Source organism: Mytilus trossulus, chromosome 9, assembly GCF_036588685.1.
Source record: "Mytilus trossulus isolate FHL-02 chromosome 9, PNRI_Mtr1.1.1.hap1, whole genome shotgun sequence".
Classification (NCBI taxonomy): domain Eukaryota; kingdom Metazoa; phylum Mollusca; class Bivalvia; order Mytilida; family Mytilidae; genus Mytilus; species Mytilus trossulus.
In genome coordinates this window covers 8,210,345-8,228,764 of record NC_086381.1, presented here as the reverse complement: position 1 = coordinate 8,228,764, position 18,420 = coordinate 8,210,345, and the positions used below count along the sequence as shown (strand labels likewise).

General features: G+C 31.4%; 1 protein-coding gene across 1 annotated transcript; it reads left to right on the top strand.

Annotated features, from left to right (window-relative positions):
* Nucleotides 1-340: 340 nt before the first annotated feature.
* LOC134683548 (uncharacterized) lies at nucleotides 341-15,979 on the top strand. Its single transcript, XM_063542858.1, has 4 exons — nucleotides 341-431; nucleotides 4,921-5,218; nucleotides 8,055-8,065; nucleotides 15,119-15,979. The coding sequence occupies exons 2-4, from the start codon at nucleotides 4,963-4,965 to the stop codon at nucleotides 15,695-15,697; spliced, it is 846 nt and encodes a 281-aa protein (XP_063398928.1). The 5' UTR covers nucleotides 341-431; nucleotides 4,921-4,962; the 3' UTR covers nucleotides 15,698-15,979.
* The last annotated feature ends 2,441 nt before the right edge of the window (nucleotides 15,980-18,420 follow it).

Sequence of the window (18,420 nt, the reverse complement as noted above, 5' to 3'; positions counted from 1 at the left end):
GTTATAATATTATAATATATATTAGCTCTCGGCGCGATATAGCCTTTCTGTGCTAATGCGGCGTAAAGCAAACAACAATCAATCAATCAATATTCTACTATATGATCATTGATTTATGATAATTAAAAAGTCATATGACCATTCAACTTCCTGATTATAATAAGGTGGCATTCGTATTGAAGCAACCAATACAAACATTTATGGTCAGGTATTTTAAGATTATCAGCCAATTTTATTAAATAATCGACATGTAAATCAATTAGATCAGTTCTATACATACATTCACATTTTTTTGTCTGCAACCTGTCTTTTAAGTAAATATTTTTTTTCACTTTCGTTTTCAGGAGACGTCTGCCGACATTATCTAAATGAATTTCAGTGTCAGTGCGAAATAAGGATTTACGTTAACAGATGAACACGACAGTTTAAGGGTAGGTAACTATATTTAGAGAATCTTGGAGAAAAAGTAGAATAAAAACAAACAGAAATTTAAGATTATTAATCAGGTAATAAGAATCATATACTGTTGTATGGTGACCTTTGCTTTACACAAAATTTTAGACTAAAATTGGATGTAATTCAAGTCGTCAATGATATAATTCAAATACTTGTGATCAATTTAGTTATTACTTTTGTGAAACGAATACCTGTCCTATAAGCTTAAGGTCTGATTTTAAATGACAACATGAATATCTTTCTCTTCTCGTTTATCGTCTCTTATTTCAATTGACGGATCAAGAGGGCGACCAGCGCCTATGATGATTAGAACTACAATCCTCTGATGTTTACATCACGACGAAAATAATTTTAGAAACCTCTTATATTTGTCAGTCCCTCATTTTAACACGTGATAGCTCATCTCATTTTTCTGTTTTTACTCACAAACCGAACCGTTAGCGACATATAGAAGTTATATACTGTAAACAATAAAAATAACAAAAATTAATAGGTTCAATCATTTTTTAAATACTCAACTAAAGCGATTTTCAAAACTCAGATAAGGCAATGTAGTGAAGATTTCATACACTTATTTGATATTATTCAGAGTAATCAGTAAATGTGTCAGCTCATGTATAATATCAAAAGCATAAGTTATGTTTGTCTAAAAATAATTTAATCCATGATTATAATATGTATGAAATACATTTGCCGACAATAACTATCAGTTTATAATTATAGTAAAATAACAAAAATAACAAACTCCAAGGAAAATTCAAAACGGAATGTCCATAATTTAATTTTCATAATCGAAAGCTCAAACACATCAACGAATGGAAATCAACTGTCATATTCCTGACTTGATACAGGCATTTCGAATTGATTTCATACTGTGCAAAAGTAGGAGTTGTGCATTGCAGAGGTATTTTAATAAAAGTGTTCAGTATGTCACGTATCTGTAAAGTAAGATATTTATAGATTATAAATATTTCTCCACCTTTTATTCAACCTTTTTACTTTCAGAATCGATGATTTAAAGAGCTTGTGTTGGCCACCTGAAAGCGTGTACATTTTCAACTATTTTTAATCTATAAAAAAATCAATTAGCATCAAAACATGGTTAACAAAGACGTTATACAGTATTGGTTCGTATTGATTCTAAACAAACAATTATACTGTCATGCATGAGTTAGAATTCCAGCCTAAAGTAGGTATGATAAATTAAGCGTCTTGTCACGTCCGCGAAACAAAAACAGGCAAGATGAAAGACGCTTAGTGAGATTGACCCACGCAACGACGTTATATTAACGATTGAGTTTGCGAAAATTGAGAAATCCCCCCTGTTTCACGCGTCGTCAACAGTAAACAAAATTATATACTAGTATATAAACAATTTTATTTTAAATTATCTAGCTTTGTTAAGCTTTGAAAAGATATTTTGCTTAATAATATTTTCCAATAGTGTGCTTGTAGTTATTTTTTTCGAAGAATGTTGGTAGGCATTATTTTTTTCTCTATCCGATTGATTATTTTTTCAATAGCTAAAATTGTGAAGATCGATTAAAATGCATGGAACTTGAAAATAATTTTATAGTACGGTGACGTATGCTAGTTATCAACATTTAATGATAAACTCATTATAGATACCGGGATTAAATTTTGTATTTACGCAAGATACGCGCTTCCTTTACAAAGATCCATCAGTGACGCTCGAATCCAATACAACTACAAAGGCCAAATAAAGTACAAAAGTGAAGAGCATTGAGACTCAAAATTCCTAAAAGTTTTGCAAAATCTACGTAATCTACGTAATCTTTTCCTGAGGTTGAAAAGCCTTAGTTTTTCAATAAATTTAACAGTTAATTCAAAAATGACCATATCACTGAAAATTTATGTCAGAAAGAGAGATTACGAATTTCCGCCTTACATGGTTCTGGCAAATATCAAAACACTAACGTCGGAATATTCTGAACCTTTTTTTTATAGATAAGTTAGGTGCAGAGAAATCATCTCAATTAATTGAGTCTTAGGAACGTAACACTAACTATTGTAATTCAGAAATTAAATCAGTTAGAAATATTGATTTTTTTTTTACCAGAAAATAATATTTGTCAGAATTAAAAAGATTTCCTTGTTAATGTTCTGTTCGTTATTTTCGTATGGTATACTACTTTGCCATTTGTGTCTTTTGGTAGGTAGGGTGATACCTCAAACTAACTCATCAATGAGCCCTCCCCCCTCCCCGGGCAATTTTTTTTTACAGCACTGGGTTATTCCTCTGCTGTAGGACTATCACACACTGAGAATTGAAAATTGTTAGTTCATAAATATTTTTAATTCTATTATCTATTATCAACGTCTTTGATCTTAGATAATTGTTTTATATTTCAGGTACTTTTTGGTTACATAGCTCTTCAACTGTTTTCTATGTATCTCGGCTTTCAAATTTTCTGACGAGTGAAATAAATAACGCGTTGTTTTCACTTTTAACTATGATAAAGAAAAAAAAACGTCCTTGATATCGTTGTCTGAACTATGACCTTGCTAAAATCTTACCATTTCCATTCTCAATTTTAACTATTGAAAAAAAATCAATCGGATAGAGAAAAAAATAATGCTTACCAACATTCTTCGAAAATAATAACTACAAGCACACTATTGGAAAATATTATTGAGCAAAATATCTTTTCAAAGCTTTAACAAAGGCTAGATAATTTAAAATACAATTGTTTATAAGATAGTTTATAACTTTGTTTACTTACTTCAAGTATAGCTTTTTAAACTCCTGTGAAGTCTCGGAAAAACAAGCCCGCAATACTATTCAGTTGATAGTGAGTCTATGTAGACGACATTCGCGTATGGTATAACAAACTATAAGTCTGTTTAAGGTTTTAACTTCATTGAAATGGAATTGGAAATGTCTTTACATTACATAATTGTGTTGTAGATCTTATTGCAGTGCCTTGTATTTTCCAATAGCCATAGGCACCATCTTCAATCTCTGTGAAACAAAAGCAACTGTATTTTCGGTAGAAATGTCCGTACTTATAGTCTTGTAAGGTCGCAAAACAGGGTTTCTGGCACAGGGGCAGTATACTCGTATATACTTACGGCACCATTCTCAACATTCTCAACATTCCTACTTGAACGTCTAAGCATTATTTAACTCTATAAGAGTAACACAATATGATAAAGTATAATTGATAACTGCTGCTGCTTTGACAGACCATGCAACGGGAATAATAAAGTTGAATTGTCAATCTTCCGATGAGAGACAGAGTGCACCTGAAAATGTGTTTTTAGTTAAAAATACATAGTATTATATAGCTGGTGATGGATTAGTTTTAACAGTGTGTTCGATGGATCATAATACATGAACTATAATTTAAGCGAGGAATCACTTATCTCCTACACAGGAGCTAAAGATTATATACAGATTACACAACGAAAAATAATCTCCCTTCACCTAAGTACACATACGAGGGAGTAGTTGGGAGACATTTTAAAAGGGACACATGCATCAAAGGTTAAATGTAAGCAAGCAATCCCAAAACACTGTTAAATTTCAGAATTATAGGCAACAAGCATAAGTTAGCAAAATATCAGTGTAAATAGTTGATATTCATTACACATGTTGATTGAAGGAACCGCATTTTATCATAGTCGAATTATCATGCGACTGATATGATAATATAATCATAGACTATGACAAATCAGTAAATCCGACTTTTCAGACAATAGAATAAACATAAGAGGAACACTGAAATAGTTTAAAGCTGCTTAAAAAAGTAAAAAAAATTTAATGTTCTATCCCAAATAATGTCGTTTTTATTTTGTTTTACTTAAATTCATTTTTTGATATTGTAGTTTGTACGAATTAACTTTCAAAATATGTGTGAATATCAACCCTTGACTTTCATAGAAACAAGCACCAGACGCGAGTTTCGTCTGCAAAAGACTCATCAGTGACACTCGAATTAAAAAGGTATAAAGGCCAAATAAAGTACCAAATTAGAGATCACTAAGGACCCAAACGATGTTCATTGTGTGCCTTTTGGGTCTCTTTTTGAAGATAAGGAGCAGCAATTACAATCGTTAAATTGCATGTATACAAATGTAGCAAGCTTCTGGTGTTTGTTCTCTGTGAATGGTTATTTAAGACTAAATTGCATACATTATAAAAATAAAATTCCTAAATTTGTTTTTAAAATATTGTGATTTCAACGTGTGGTTACCGAAGGTAAGAAAAAAACCACTTGATGTTCTCATCAATCTTTTGAATAAAGTTCGAAATTGTCCGCGATTCAAATCTTTTGTAAATTCATGCGGTAAAAGATCATATGCAATCTCATTAGTTGAACTATGGTATCTAATGGCATTTAATGTAAATATCTAGTGTTATTTCATTTTTCAACATTGAATGAATCTTCAACACGATATTCCAGGACATTTCATATTTATAATAACTTCATTTTTTTTTAGATTTTCAGTGATATTAAGAAACAGTTTCGTTTAAGTGAAGCAATGGCAAAATATCAGGAAAATTTAATTAAGAACAAGGACCTCTTTGCAAAAAAGATTACTGGAATACCAGAGATGGCAAAGAAAATGGTAGAAAGGAATCTGATAACTGAAGATGAAAAATTTCAAATAATGTCATATAACACACAAGGGCGTGCACAAAAGCTTCTTGAAACAGTAGGAAGTAAATATCGTTTAAAGAAGTTCATAAAGATCTTAAAGGAATGTCGACATGACGAATGCGCAAAACTGATCCAAGGTAGATATGGAACATGTTCATTATTTAGAATTTCATTGATGAGCTTACCACTAATTTTTTTCCCCTTCTAAGTTCAGCATTTTTCACAAATATGTTAAAAGTGGCAATGCTGATGCAGCTAAATTACTGTACAAAAATGACGAGGAAATTATAATTTATCTTGGTTTAATCAGAGGTGTACAGACTTTGACACCGTTGTTGAAAATTCATACATCTTGAGGGGCAGCCGAATGGGTGTGTGAATTTTTAACCACGGAGTATAATTTTGTATACTCCTCATAACACCAATATAACAAATTTTTTTCTTATCAACAATTCTATTATTACTAATTTTTAAACCAGAGTGTAAATTGAAAAATGGTAATGAAGAATTTCCAGTGTAACATTTTTTCAATGTCAATGCTACAGCACATGGTCAAATACTATGTATCTAAATTTTGGGGAAATTCAGAAAATTTTGTGTTCTTTTGAATTTTATGTGAAAATTGGTTTTTTTTTTTTCAATTTTGTCCTTAACTTTAAATTCTTTTATTTTTTTTCAATATTTTTTTTCGACAAAAAGAAAAAAATTAGTTATAATTGAAATTTTTGGATAACTTAAATTCTTTAAACAATCATCAAAAATTGGCAGTGCAATACTTGATGGCAGTAGAATTATTTGCACACTGGATTATATTCCAAAGAATAATTTGGTCATAATTCTAATATGACCCAATCTTGGTAAGCTTGACCATGCTGATGCAATGAATTGAACTGCTGTCGGAAATTCTAAAACAAAAAAGGAATCTATTTTGATGAATTAACACTTGATCTTTTTTCAAGCGGAAGCAAGTTTCAAGCTAACACAGTTGTTTTGCTACGTTGATAACTAAAATGCATGACTGCTCTAATGGCTTTATAATCCAAATTTAATTTTTAAATCAGCGTTTAAGTAAGCTCTTTAGCTTAATTACAGATTGCAAAGCAATGGGTTTTTTTTCATGTTAACTCCAAAACATTTTAGGCAATTAAAAGATACATTTTTATTTTAAAGAATATCTACTTCGTTGGTTGTAAAATATCGTAACTATCAAAGCCATGTGTTATCCGAGAGCCCCAGATATCGTGATTCTCTTTCCATCAACTAGAAATAAAACTTCAAAATATAGATGGATTCAGTAGAATTATGCTACACAGCTACTTTTTCTTAGATACTATCTCTGTACCAAAAATATGTGGTACTTGAAATCTACTTTTAATATTCAGTACTATTTTGTTACTGAAGAATTGTAATATTTAGGTACCTGTATTTTACAGTACTTGATTTGTACTTAAAATTTAAGTACTACAGAATTTTGGTTGCACAGTTACATTTTCAGCACTTTGAAAGTTTGTCTATTTCAAATCTCTTAAAACTACAATGTTCAAACTATGAATACTGTGATCAATTTTGGTATTATTTTGATACCAATATTTTAAGTTTATATCAAGTACTTGAAAAAACAAGTACCCACATATTACAATAATTCTAGAGTAGAGAAATAGTACTTAATATTAAAAGTAAATTTCAAGTACTACAGATTTTCAGTACATAAATAGTACCTATGCAAAAGTAGCTGTGTAGGCAATAGTTGAACCACATAAAAGAAGACCCATATACAATTTCCGAATGTGAATGGCTGGGAGTTCGTTGATACAAATAAGAACTAATAAAACGCAATTAGTATATAAACGCCAATGCTACATTTATTTACAAACCCGGATGTTGCAAGACACTTATCCTACCAACATGACAAAAATGATTCTATCCTCGCAAATAAAGCTACTACTAACATCACTTTTGCGTGAAATAACATTTCAATAATTCCTATTTAACGGATAAGGCAACGACAATTCAATAGGAAACTCAACATAAAACCTCATGAGACTTACCAAAAAAATAAATCTGAATAAGCTTAGGTATGTTTTATGTTTTATTTCAAATTTCAAACACAGAACTGGACGTCACTTTATTAGATAGTTAATTTACAAAAGTTGCATTAAAAATTTATATTGCTGGGTCTTCAAGTGCTCCACGAAACCATTTTTTTATGATTATCAGCATCAATGTAATGAGCAATCAAAGATAATTTTCATAATTCTCGGGATACTGCCTTCTAAGGTGCTATGTGGATACTTAAAAAAACTGAAAATATGTTAGAGTAGAAACAATCTAATAAAATTGAGAATGGAAATGGGGATGTGTCAATAAGATAACAACTCGACCAAAGAACAGTAAACAGCAAAAGGTCACCAACAGGTCTTCAATGCAGGGAGAAATTCCTGCACCCAACCACTAGCAATTACATTTTCTAACTGACATGCCAGCTTCAGACTTTAATGAACTGATTGAAAGATCATGTCTTCATCATATGAATATCAGGCAGAATTCCTTCCGTTAGGGGTTTAGTATCATACCATCATCACATATATGAGAAGAACATAACCAGTATCATGCCAACAACTGATTAAAAAAAAGTGTTTAGTTCCGATGTACAGACCCTATCAATGAATTAATATTAACGCCAAAATAAGCAATCTTTAATGACCTGACAACAGTATCGTAACTATATCCTTCTTAATAAGTCTATTTAAAGGTTTTGTTAGCTTCTGAGGTAAATACTGACATTTTTGTGCTTTATAAAGGATATTTCCATAAGGTCTTTCTCCTCTTGCAAAACTATTTCTTTATTTGATTGTTTAACTTTACACAATTTTTAAGGCACCTACCCAATTGAATCTTATCATTCTTTCTAATGTGATATGAAATGAGAGTTTATGAACATTATAATACCTTATATATACATATCTTTTACAGGCGATGCTGAGGTATGTAAAGTTAAAGCTAGTTTTATCAAAAGGAATGTATGACGACATCATTTTGATGTTCAGTACCGGTAGAAACAAATTACATGAAACGGTACGCATTATTGACTGAATATAAGTTTCGCACCGGATATTATCTTAGAACGGATTTGAACCAAAATTGCCAACAGTGTGTCATATATGCAGGACTCTAAAGTGCGATGGTAAACGATAAAGTCCGAAGCTTCCATACGCTAAGTACGATGGTCCGCGAAAATATAGACGTATGAAAAGTTGTTGGATTATAACGTTGATTAAGAGTCAAACTAAAAATGGACACACCGGAAGATGAATTACCTAAATTGATTAACAACTTTTAAAACAACTGTCAATGACTAAACCAATTAATATCTAACCGTGTTTTGTCAACCTAGCAGCTGAGTTATTCTTTAAAACAACGCGTGTACACGGAGAAATGGGAAAACAACGATTTGACCTGTTATGGGCTCCGCCATGTTTGGATCACCGTAACTGCAATTACGATAATATGTTTAACTCTAGTGATATTAATGGCACTTCGTATTATTTAACATTAACGGTAACAATTTTCTGACTTATCTTCGATTAGCCAGACAGAAATATTTTAAAATGGATAGTTCATTATGTCTTTGGTTGACGATTTAAAAAAAACTCTTCTTCGTTACTAGGCTTATAGTTTTGTACGCCTGCCTCGCGTGTCTCCTAAAGGCTTATCATGGGCGTTCTAATCAAATGATTTGAAGGACCAAATTCTATACCAAGTTTTAGAGCATTGTAAACCTACAGTTCTAAATAGTTACGACACATATGAATGAGGCTCTGTATTCATGGAGTAGAAAACTTAATAAAACAAACAGTTAATCTTTCAATTATAATTCATGATAAAATACAAGTAATGACTACTGAACCAGATACTCTCGGGTACTAAGCATTTCATAGCAGTGACATCAGTGAGAGCGACAAATTAGTTGTAAAAACACATTAACGATTCATTGCCTATGACTTGACACAATAGACGCAGATTTCGTCTACACAGGACTCGTCGGTTGGAAGCAATAATCTTTCCTGCAAACACCGAGAAACTGGTGCCATTCAGTGTTGTGCACTTTCTTTAAGAGAACGTAACAGATTATAAGTTATTAGTAAAATATTCTTGAAAAATGATGAAAAAAAATCAAATTAAACTGAATAACCATTAAGAGTTATAGTTTCCCTCCTGATGCAGAAAGCGATGACACTTAAAATTATTTTTAACTGTTATCCTGAAATTATATTCCGCACGTAACAGCCTCAATTAATATTTTTCTGTGCCATATTATGACGCCAATCCTTATAAATATATAAGCAGAAAAAGGTTAATTGTAATATTAACGTAAAAAGAGGTTTTATAGTTCGTTCTTATGTTGTACTGTTATGCCACTGTCCCAGGTTAGGGGAGGGTTTGGATCCCGCTAAAATGTTTTACCCCGCCATATTATTTATGTATGTGCCTGTCCCAAGTCAGGAGCCTGTAAATTCAGTGGTTGTCGTTTGTTTATCGGGGCCTTTTATAGCTGAATATGCTATGTGGTATGGGCTTTGCTCATTGTTGAAGGCCGTATGGTGACCTAAAATTGTTAATGTCTGTGTCATTTTGGCCTTTTGTGGATAGTTGTCTCATTGGCAATCATACCACATCTTCTTTTTTATATTAAGTGCAAATATCAACATAAATAGAGGTTAACTCCAAATACCAACATAAATAGAGGTTAAATCAAAATATCAACATAAATAGAGGTTAAATGCAAATATCAACAAAAAACAGAGGTTAAATGCAAATATCAACAAAAACAGAGGTTAAATGCCAATACCAACATAAATAGAGGTTAAATGCAAATACCAACATAATTAGAGGTTACATGCAAATACCAACATAAATAGAGGTTAAATGCAAATATAAACATAAATAGAGTTTAAATGCAAATATCAACATAAATAGAGGCTAAATGCACATACTAAACAGACTTATTAAGAAGGGATATAGTTACGATACTGCTGTCAGGTCATTAAAGATTGCATATTTGGGATTTAATATTGATTCACGTAAAGGGTCTTTTCATCGGAACTAAACTCATTTATTTAAAAAAAATCAGTTGTTGGCATGACACAGGTTATGTTCATCTCATATATTTTATGATAGTACGATACTAAACCCCTAACGGGAGGAACTATGCCTAATATTCATACAATGAAGACATAATCTTTCATTCAGTTTCATTGAGGTCTGGAGCTGGCATGTCTGTAAACTGAAAATTGTTTGATCTAAATTTGAGATGTAAAAGTATGAAGAATAGATTATGTTAGGGATATGCCAAGGAGACATCAACCAAACGACAAAAATAATGAACAGATATATAATTTGCCAGTCAAGAAAATGCGAAATAAAACAAACGTCATGTCAAAACAACAAAACAAGCAATGTCATTAAATGTCGTCGGTAGTTAAGCTCACTAAAAAGATTATCATCCAATTCCAATAGAAACAGATAGTCACATTGTGTTTGATCTATGTTAATTTCGTCTATTTTCATTTTCTTTTTCAACTATTTTTTTTTTTATCTGAGAGTCACTAATTTGTCTAGTGTGGACGAAAATAGCGTTTGGCGTATTAAATTATAGGCCTGGTACTTTTCGGTAGCTTTTATTTGCGTGTTTATCTGTCCTAACTGTTATCCATTTTATTTGTATTGTAGTCCTGTTATGTAATGTCATTTTAATTGTATAAACATTGACATAAAAGCGGGAGGTTTGTCTACCCACAAAGCCAGGTTCAATTCATCATTTATTTCTTAAAATGTCCTGTACCAAGTCAGGAAAAAGGCCATTGTTATGATATAAAATGAGAATGGAAATGGGGAATGTATCAAAGAAACAACAACCCGACCATATAAAAAAACAGCAGCAGAAGGTCACCAACAGGTCTTCAATGTAACGAGAAATTCCCGCACCCGGAGGTGTCCTTCAGCTGGCCCCTAAACAAATATATACTAGTTCAGTGATAATGAACGCCATACTAATTTCCAAATTGTACACAATAAACTAAAATTAAAATAATACAAGACTAACAAAGACCAGAGGCTCTTGACTTGGGACAGGCGCAAAAATGCGACGGGGTTAAACATGTTTATGATACCTGAACCCTCCCCCTATACCTCTAGTCAATGTAGAAAAGTAAACACATAACAATACGCACATTAAAAAATCAATTCAAGAGAAGTCCGAGTCTGATGTCAGAAGATGTAACCAAAGAAAATAAACAAAATGACAATTATACATAAATAACAACAGACTACTAGCAGTTAACTGACATGTCAGCTCCAGACTTCAATTAAACTGATTAAAAGATTATGATTTCATCATATGAATATCAGGCACAATCCTTCCCGTTAGGGGTTTAGTATCATACCAGCATAACATATATGAGAAGAACATAACCCGTGTCATGCCAACAACTGTTTTTTGAATAAATGTGTTTAGTTCCGATGCAAAGACCCAATAAGTGAATCAATATTAACGCCAAAATATGCAAGCATTAATGACCTGACAACAGTATCGTAACTATATCCCTTCTTTATAAGCCTATTGAAAGGTTTTGTTAGTTTCTGCGGTGAATACTGACACCTTTGTGCTTTATAAAGAATATTTCCATAAAAAATTGGATGTGAAATACCTAAACGTATAAGAGGTTTGCATGTTGAGCTATATTTACGAATGATGTCCTTATACAACCGATGATAACATTTTGTAAATGTTTTGACTAGTTTGTAATATCGAAAACCCTGGTGTAATAATTTTTCAGTAATACATAAATTTCTCTGGTTAAAATCTAAAACATTGTTACAAACACGAGCGAATCGTACAAGTTGAGATATATAAACACCGTAAGATGGTGACAAGGGAACGTCACCATCTAAAAATGGATAATTGACGATAGGAAATGAAAAATCGTCTCTTTTATCATAAATTTAAGTATTAAGCTTTCCTTTATAGATATAGATATCAAGATCGAGGAAAAGGCAGTGGTCGTTGTTAATATTAGCTTTATTCAAAGTAAGTTCAACAGGATAAATTTCTTTAGTATACATACTGAAGTCGTCATTATTGAGAGCCAAAATATCATCCAAAAATCTAAAGGTATTATTAAATTTGTTTAACAGATGTTGTTTCGATGGGTCTTTGCTGATTTTTGTCATAAATTGTAACTCATAGCAATACAAAAACAGGTCCGCAATAAGTGGTGCACAGTTAGTTCCTATTGGAATTCCGATAACCTGACGATATACGGAATCTCCAAAGCGAACAAAAATGTTATCTAGTAAAATTTCACGGGCATATATAGTATCAAAGCTTGTCCAATTGTCATAGTTTTTTTGTTTATTGCTACTAAAAAATGATCTAAAAGAGTTTGAACATATATATTTACATTCTGACTTTTTAAATGTCCATTTAATTATGTGGGTGATTTTTTTCTTAATGAGAATGTGAGGCAATGTGGTAAACAGGGTAGAAAATCAAAACTTTGAACAGATTCAAAATCACCAATATAAGCATGCAATTTATCAAGTACTTCCAACGAGTTCTTGACACTCCAAAAGTAATTAATTCCACTATTTTCGAAAGCCTTATTTGAACAATTTATTATCAATTTATTATCAGGTTTGTAATTGTACCAAGTGTACTGGTAAGAAGAATAGACAATTTAGTTGTGGAACAATGGCTTGAAGACGAAATAAATCTATATTTGTAAGATGTTTTGTGGAGCTTTGGAAGCCAATACATAGTTGGGACTTTCATTGTATTTGGTTCTGCTTGTAAAGCGGAAGCTAAAAGTTTATGTTTGTTATAGATGTCGTTTTCTGAAAACGGAGTCAGTTGGATAGTTAGTGAATTGGTTATTTCTTTTTATATAGTCCGTTTCTGTGTGTTACTTTAAATTTGTGTTTCTGTTGCGCCTTAGTTCTCTAATGTTTGATGTGTTCCCCTCAGTTTTAGTTTGAAATCCGGATTAGTTTTTTTCTCAATCGATTTATGAAGTTCGAAAAGCGATATACAACCGTTGCTTTTATTCATCGAACCTGAATAAAGTCTGCACATTACTCAACGGCAAAAACTCGGAAAGTGTATGCTGAGAAATGAACATTCAAACAAAAGATATTCGAAAGTGAAATTTGCATTTTATTTTATACATAAATGATATATACTAGTTCAGTGATGATGAATGCCATACTTAACTTCAAATCATACACAAGAAACTAAAATTAAAAATAATTAAAACCCAATTTTTAAGAGAACAATTAAAGGTATTTCCACCCATAAAGATCAATTATGACATATAACTATGGAAATTCAGTTTGAGATATCATATCCAACGTCAAATGATAGCTTATTGTTCACTGATTCCAAAATGTATTGTTTCTATACATATTTTTAAATCTAAATAAGGGAGATGCATTGTTACTTCCGGTTTGAAATATGTCACTTCCAGTTTTATTTGATAGTTTACTTGACACTGATTCAAAAAATATATTTTTAATATACTTTAACATAAAAAAAGTACAAAACAAAGCTACTTCCGGTTTACAAAAAGTAATTTCCATTTGGATGATCAAGGTCATGTAAATTTCAACCTAATGAAAAAAGTCCCATGGCTTTATCGTGTTTAAATATGATGTTAAAGCAAAGGTCAAAATCTTGAAAATCAGATTTAACTTTGAACTTGAGCTCAATTTCAAGGTCATATTTGAAGGAACTTAATTCAAATTACCCTAGGTCTAGTATACTTGGTAAATGAGTTATACCACCATACATGTTATTTTAAATATAAAAAAAGAGAAAACTTCCTTTTACGGTCAACGTACACTTTCAACCAAAATTCATGTGACAAGACGCAACTTACAATTCAGATATCTTATACAGTTTTTTGAAATAAGTGAAAATAAGCCAAAGTCAAAATTTAAAATATGACCTAAACCTTTGACCTGGACCTTATTTTAATTCTTTTGGACCAAGGACCTCAAATCAAAAGACTCTAAGTCTCTATCACTTATGATTTTCCAGTTAAAATGCATATTAATTATATCACATCCATAAGGGGAAATAACTCTCATATGGAGTGTACATATTGATTCGGTAAAAAAAGGACAAATCATGCGAAGAATATAACGAATAAAAAATTAAAAAATAAATGTGTCGCTTTCTTTTGAGGTTATGGAGAAGATGTAGTCACAAGGAAAACAGTGTTTGGGGAGATAACTCAATATCTAAATAAGATATAAAAGAAATATCTAAGTGACATATTGCGAATCAAATATGTATCACAAGAACAAAATTAGGTGAAAGAAAAAGTAGTGAAAAAATAATCAGAACAAATACAATAGGTGTTTCCACAGAAAAGTGGAAAGCCTTAATAATGTACGGAAATGATGTATAGAGAAATAATATTCCTATTGAACATTTATTCGATAAAGAACCAATTTTATGGAAACTCAATTTAAGGGAATATGACCTTCTTGTTTTAAGCAACAGCATATTAAACACCTACCAATACAAATAAAAATCAATCAAAGAACAAATAATTTTGTAACATCCTAAATTCAAATTGATAGATTTGAATTTAATATAAGTTACGGTTCTGTTTTGAATATATACTTTAATTGCGCAACACAGATACAGACAAGGTTATAATTTGGATTTAGTCATAATATTTAAAAGATTACAATTCAAGATTTGTCTCCTTGCTTTTGTTTTGCTACACATTTTGTGGTCATACAACCAAATACCAAATATGCTTTAAGCCAAGATCAATGTGTGTTTATGCTCGTTTGATTGATCGATTAATTGATAAAAAGGAGTTGAAAGTAAATGGATACTTTAAAGGAGTTAAGAATGTGTCCTATCCATTTGGTGTGTCCTGGGTTGAACATTCAATAAATACCAACTTTATATATGTGTAATTCATTACTTCTAAATAATGATACTTCTTCAATAATCTATTTTGTAGCTTAGTGACGACGAGGAAGAAGAAGAACCAAACAACGAAAAACTGGTGTCAGATTTACAGGTATCGAATAAAAGCATTAAAGAATTACAAGATGCAAACAGTAGGCTTGAGCGCGAAGTAACAGTTTTAAGGAGTAAGATTAGGGAGTTAAACATTAGTTTAGATAATGTACAAAGGATGGACGAACACAGTTCAAGAGTTATACGTCAAGAACTAGATGAAACAAAAAATAAGCTAACTATTGCCGAAGAAAAACTATCAGAGTTAAAAAGTAAGAATTTTGTGATAGAAAACACACAATTGCATGACGAACTTTCGAAAACAAACGACAAAGTACAAAGCCTTACAAAAACAACAGAAGAAATGCAGATACAGAATAAACGAATGGAAGAAAAGATTGACGTAATTGTTGCTTCCCTCGGACTTCCATCAAATTCTGTTCCAAAAACGAACAGATCTGGAGAAATAACTATACCAAATTCAGACAGAGAATCCGTTCCACTAACAGGAAGATCATCAAATACAAGAATAGGATCAGCACAAGTTGCAAAATTACCACCAATAAATAAGAGCAAATAACTTACATTTATTCGGGTTGATAATAAAGTACATCCATGTAAACTTCGATCATGAGTTTACTTTTAAAAATAGGTATTCTTATAATAGATTTAGATAAAAACTTCTCACACACATTCATTTCTTATAAAATCATTAACCTGTAATAGTTACGACAATTACACACTAGTTAACACATGTACCTGTCTGACCAATACGTGTTTTGGTAGGTTTAAAATTTATTTACCCCGTACCCCAGAGATGTATGAACTCTTGTGTATTTAAGGAGCTGTATGATCAAATTGGACCTCACAATAGCTAGTAACTTACTGTTGATCGTTGTAAAAAGATGACGAATACGTTGTCAATTTTTATTTATTACAACAACATGTGTTAAATAAAACGTATCAAGTACCATGATTATATGAATAAGTGCCAATTATACCAGACTAAAGTAAAAGCACAAACAGCAATATGTAGCTGTTTTTAGTGGGTTAGAGATAAATATGATCAAATATTTGTTTAATAAACTCGATGCAACTAAATGCAATAAAAAATGCAACTAAAAATACATACAACAAGTTATGCGTGCAACTACAAAAGTGATACTGTATAAATTGGTGGAGGATAGTATTATTCAATATATAGTGTACATATATTGCTACATTCATGGTGGTGGGTTTAGTTCTTCATGCCATACCGGTGTGGTTGTCCTTCTAAGGATGTGAAGATTTGGAAGAAGAGAGGAAGAAAATGGAAGCCAAACAAAGCAAGCTAATTTTTGAAATTCATTGTTGAAGTAAGCAGTGTTTTGAAAGTTTTACGGGCACCATCGTGGTTTCCAAAATCGTAGCAATCAAGATGTACACACATGTACTCGTCGACGAATTACAGCTTTATATTTATTGTCGTTTCTACAAGTCATTCTATAGTTTGCTTTTTATTTATAACAATCAGCAAATAATAGTTATTAAGGATTATGTACCCTTCTGTTGATTCAATACTAAACGTATGGAAATTTTATAGAAAATCTACAGCCTTTATTCTTGTACTACCATATTCGGCAATTTGATGACTGACAGATATAGGATTATTGCATGCTGTGCTAGCATTGATTTCCTTAAAATAAGTTTATTTATGTAGTTATTGGTTAAAACAAATAAAAATATGGACCAAATCAATTACACCTTTCAGGGTGCGCTCGACTTTAGCGACTCAGCACGAGGTATTTTGGAATTAACATGTTGGTTAGAACTCTTTGTAAAAAATAAACACTAGCACATCATAGAAAAGCAAGTGAGTAATCTATGTTTCAAATTTTATAACAAAAATCTATGTATTAAAGGCTGTGGATTTTTTATAAAGATCTCGGTTTATTTGCCACAAAGTAATCTTTTTCTTTCAAATGCAAGGGAAAGGCAAATTATAATGCTTTCCATCAAGTTTTCCCCTAGTTTTTGTACAATATGGCCTGTCTCTATTATTCATTATGTCTGTAGTTTTGATACAATTGATGTTTGAAAAATTCGTACAAAAATGGCTGCACAAGGGGTCATAAACCTTAAAGGTACCAGGATTATGGTTTAATACTACAGGCGCGCGTTTCGTCTACATAAAAGACTCATCAGTAATACATTATCACCAAACTAAACCTGTCACGACCTACACGAAAAGAATTATCAGTAGAATTGGAACGGCTCGTCAATTACATTTATTCCGGACTAAATGAATTACTTAACTTTTTTTACACCTAGAAATGGATGGTTCATTCCGCCTTTTCCCATTTTATAACAATAAGATAGTAAAAGTTAAAATTTCATGTTGGAATAGTTGGAACACTTCTGCAAACAAAGGAGTATAATATGTAAACATTGTTGAATTAACTTTTAATTGATTAGTGTTGATATAAGACAGGTTGATTTAGGACTTATATATAATTATTTCGTATGGTTAGTTTCTGATTTTCAATATATATGAAAGAAATAACAACCAATGAAAGAAAATACTTTATTTCTTTTATAGCATTGATTTATCAGTGGACTAAAGCAAACATATGTATATATATGAAAAACACAATACATCACCAGCTTTTTTCCTACGATAAATACGGAAAACGGTAAATAAAGGCAAAAGTAGTTAACCGCTGTTCGAAATTCATAAATCAAATGAGAAAACAACAAATCCAAGAAACAAACTGAAGCTGATGAGGGAAACGCATCAAATATAAGAGGAGAACCACGACACAACATAAACACAACTTTAAAATGTAACACACAGAAACGAACTACAATATAACAATAGCCATTTTCTTCACTTGGTGAACATTTTAAGAAAACAATGGTTTGTTGAACCTGGTTTTTTTTTTGGCATGCCAAACCTCACTCTTTAATGGCAATGTTGAATATAACATTAAAATGACAACGTTATATGACAGGACTACAATACAAATTAAATGGAGACAAAAAAACACAGAGAAACACGAATAATATGTTGCCCGATAATACGCACTTTCCTTTCATTTAAGACTTCAATAGCTCATAAAATGTAATTTAACCAGATTCTAGATTTTTTTTCTCGATTTGAGACCCAAATAATGCCAATGTTAAATATAAGTTAACCTTTTCCCGCCATTTAAAAAAAGTTTCTTAATCTAAAAAAGAAGTTCCATAACCTTTCAATATTTTAGCTTATTCTGTTCCTGAAATAATGCTCTTCTGACATATAACATCAATTTTAAATTCTAGATT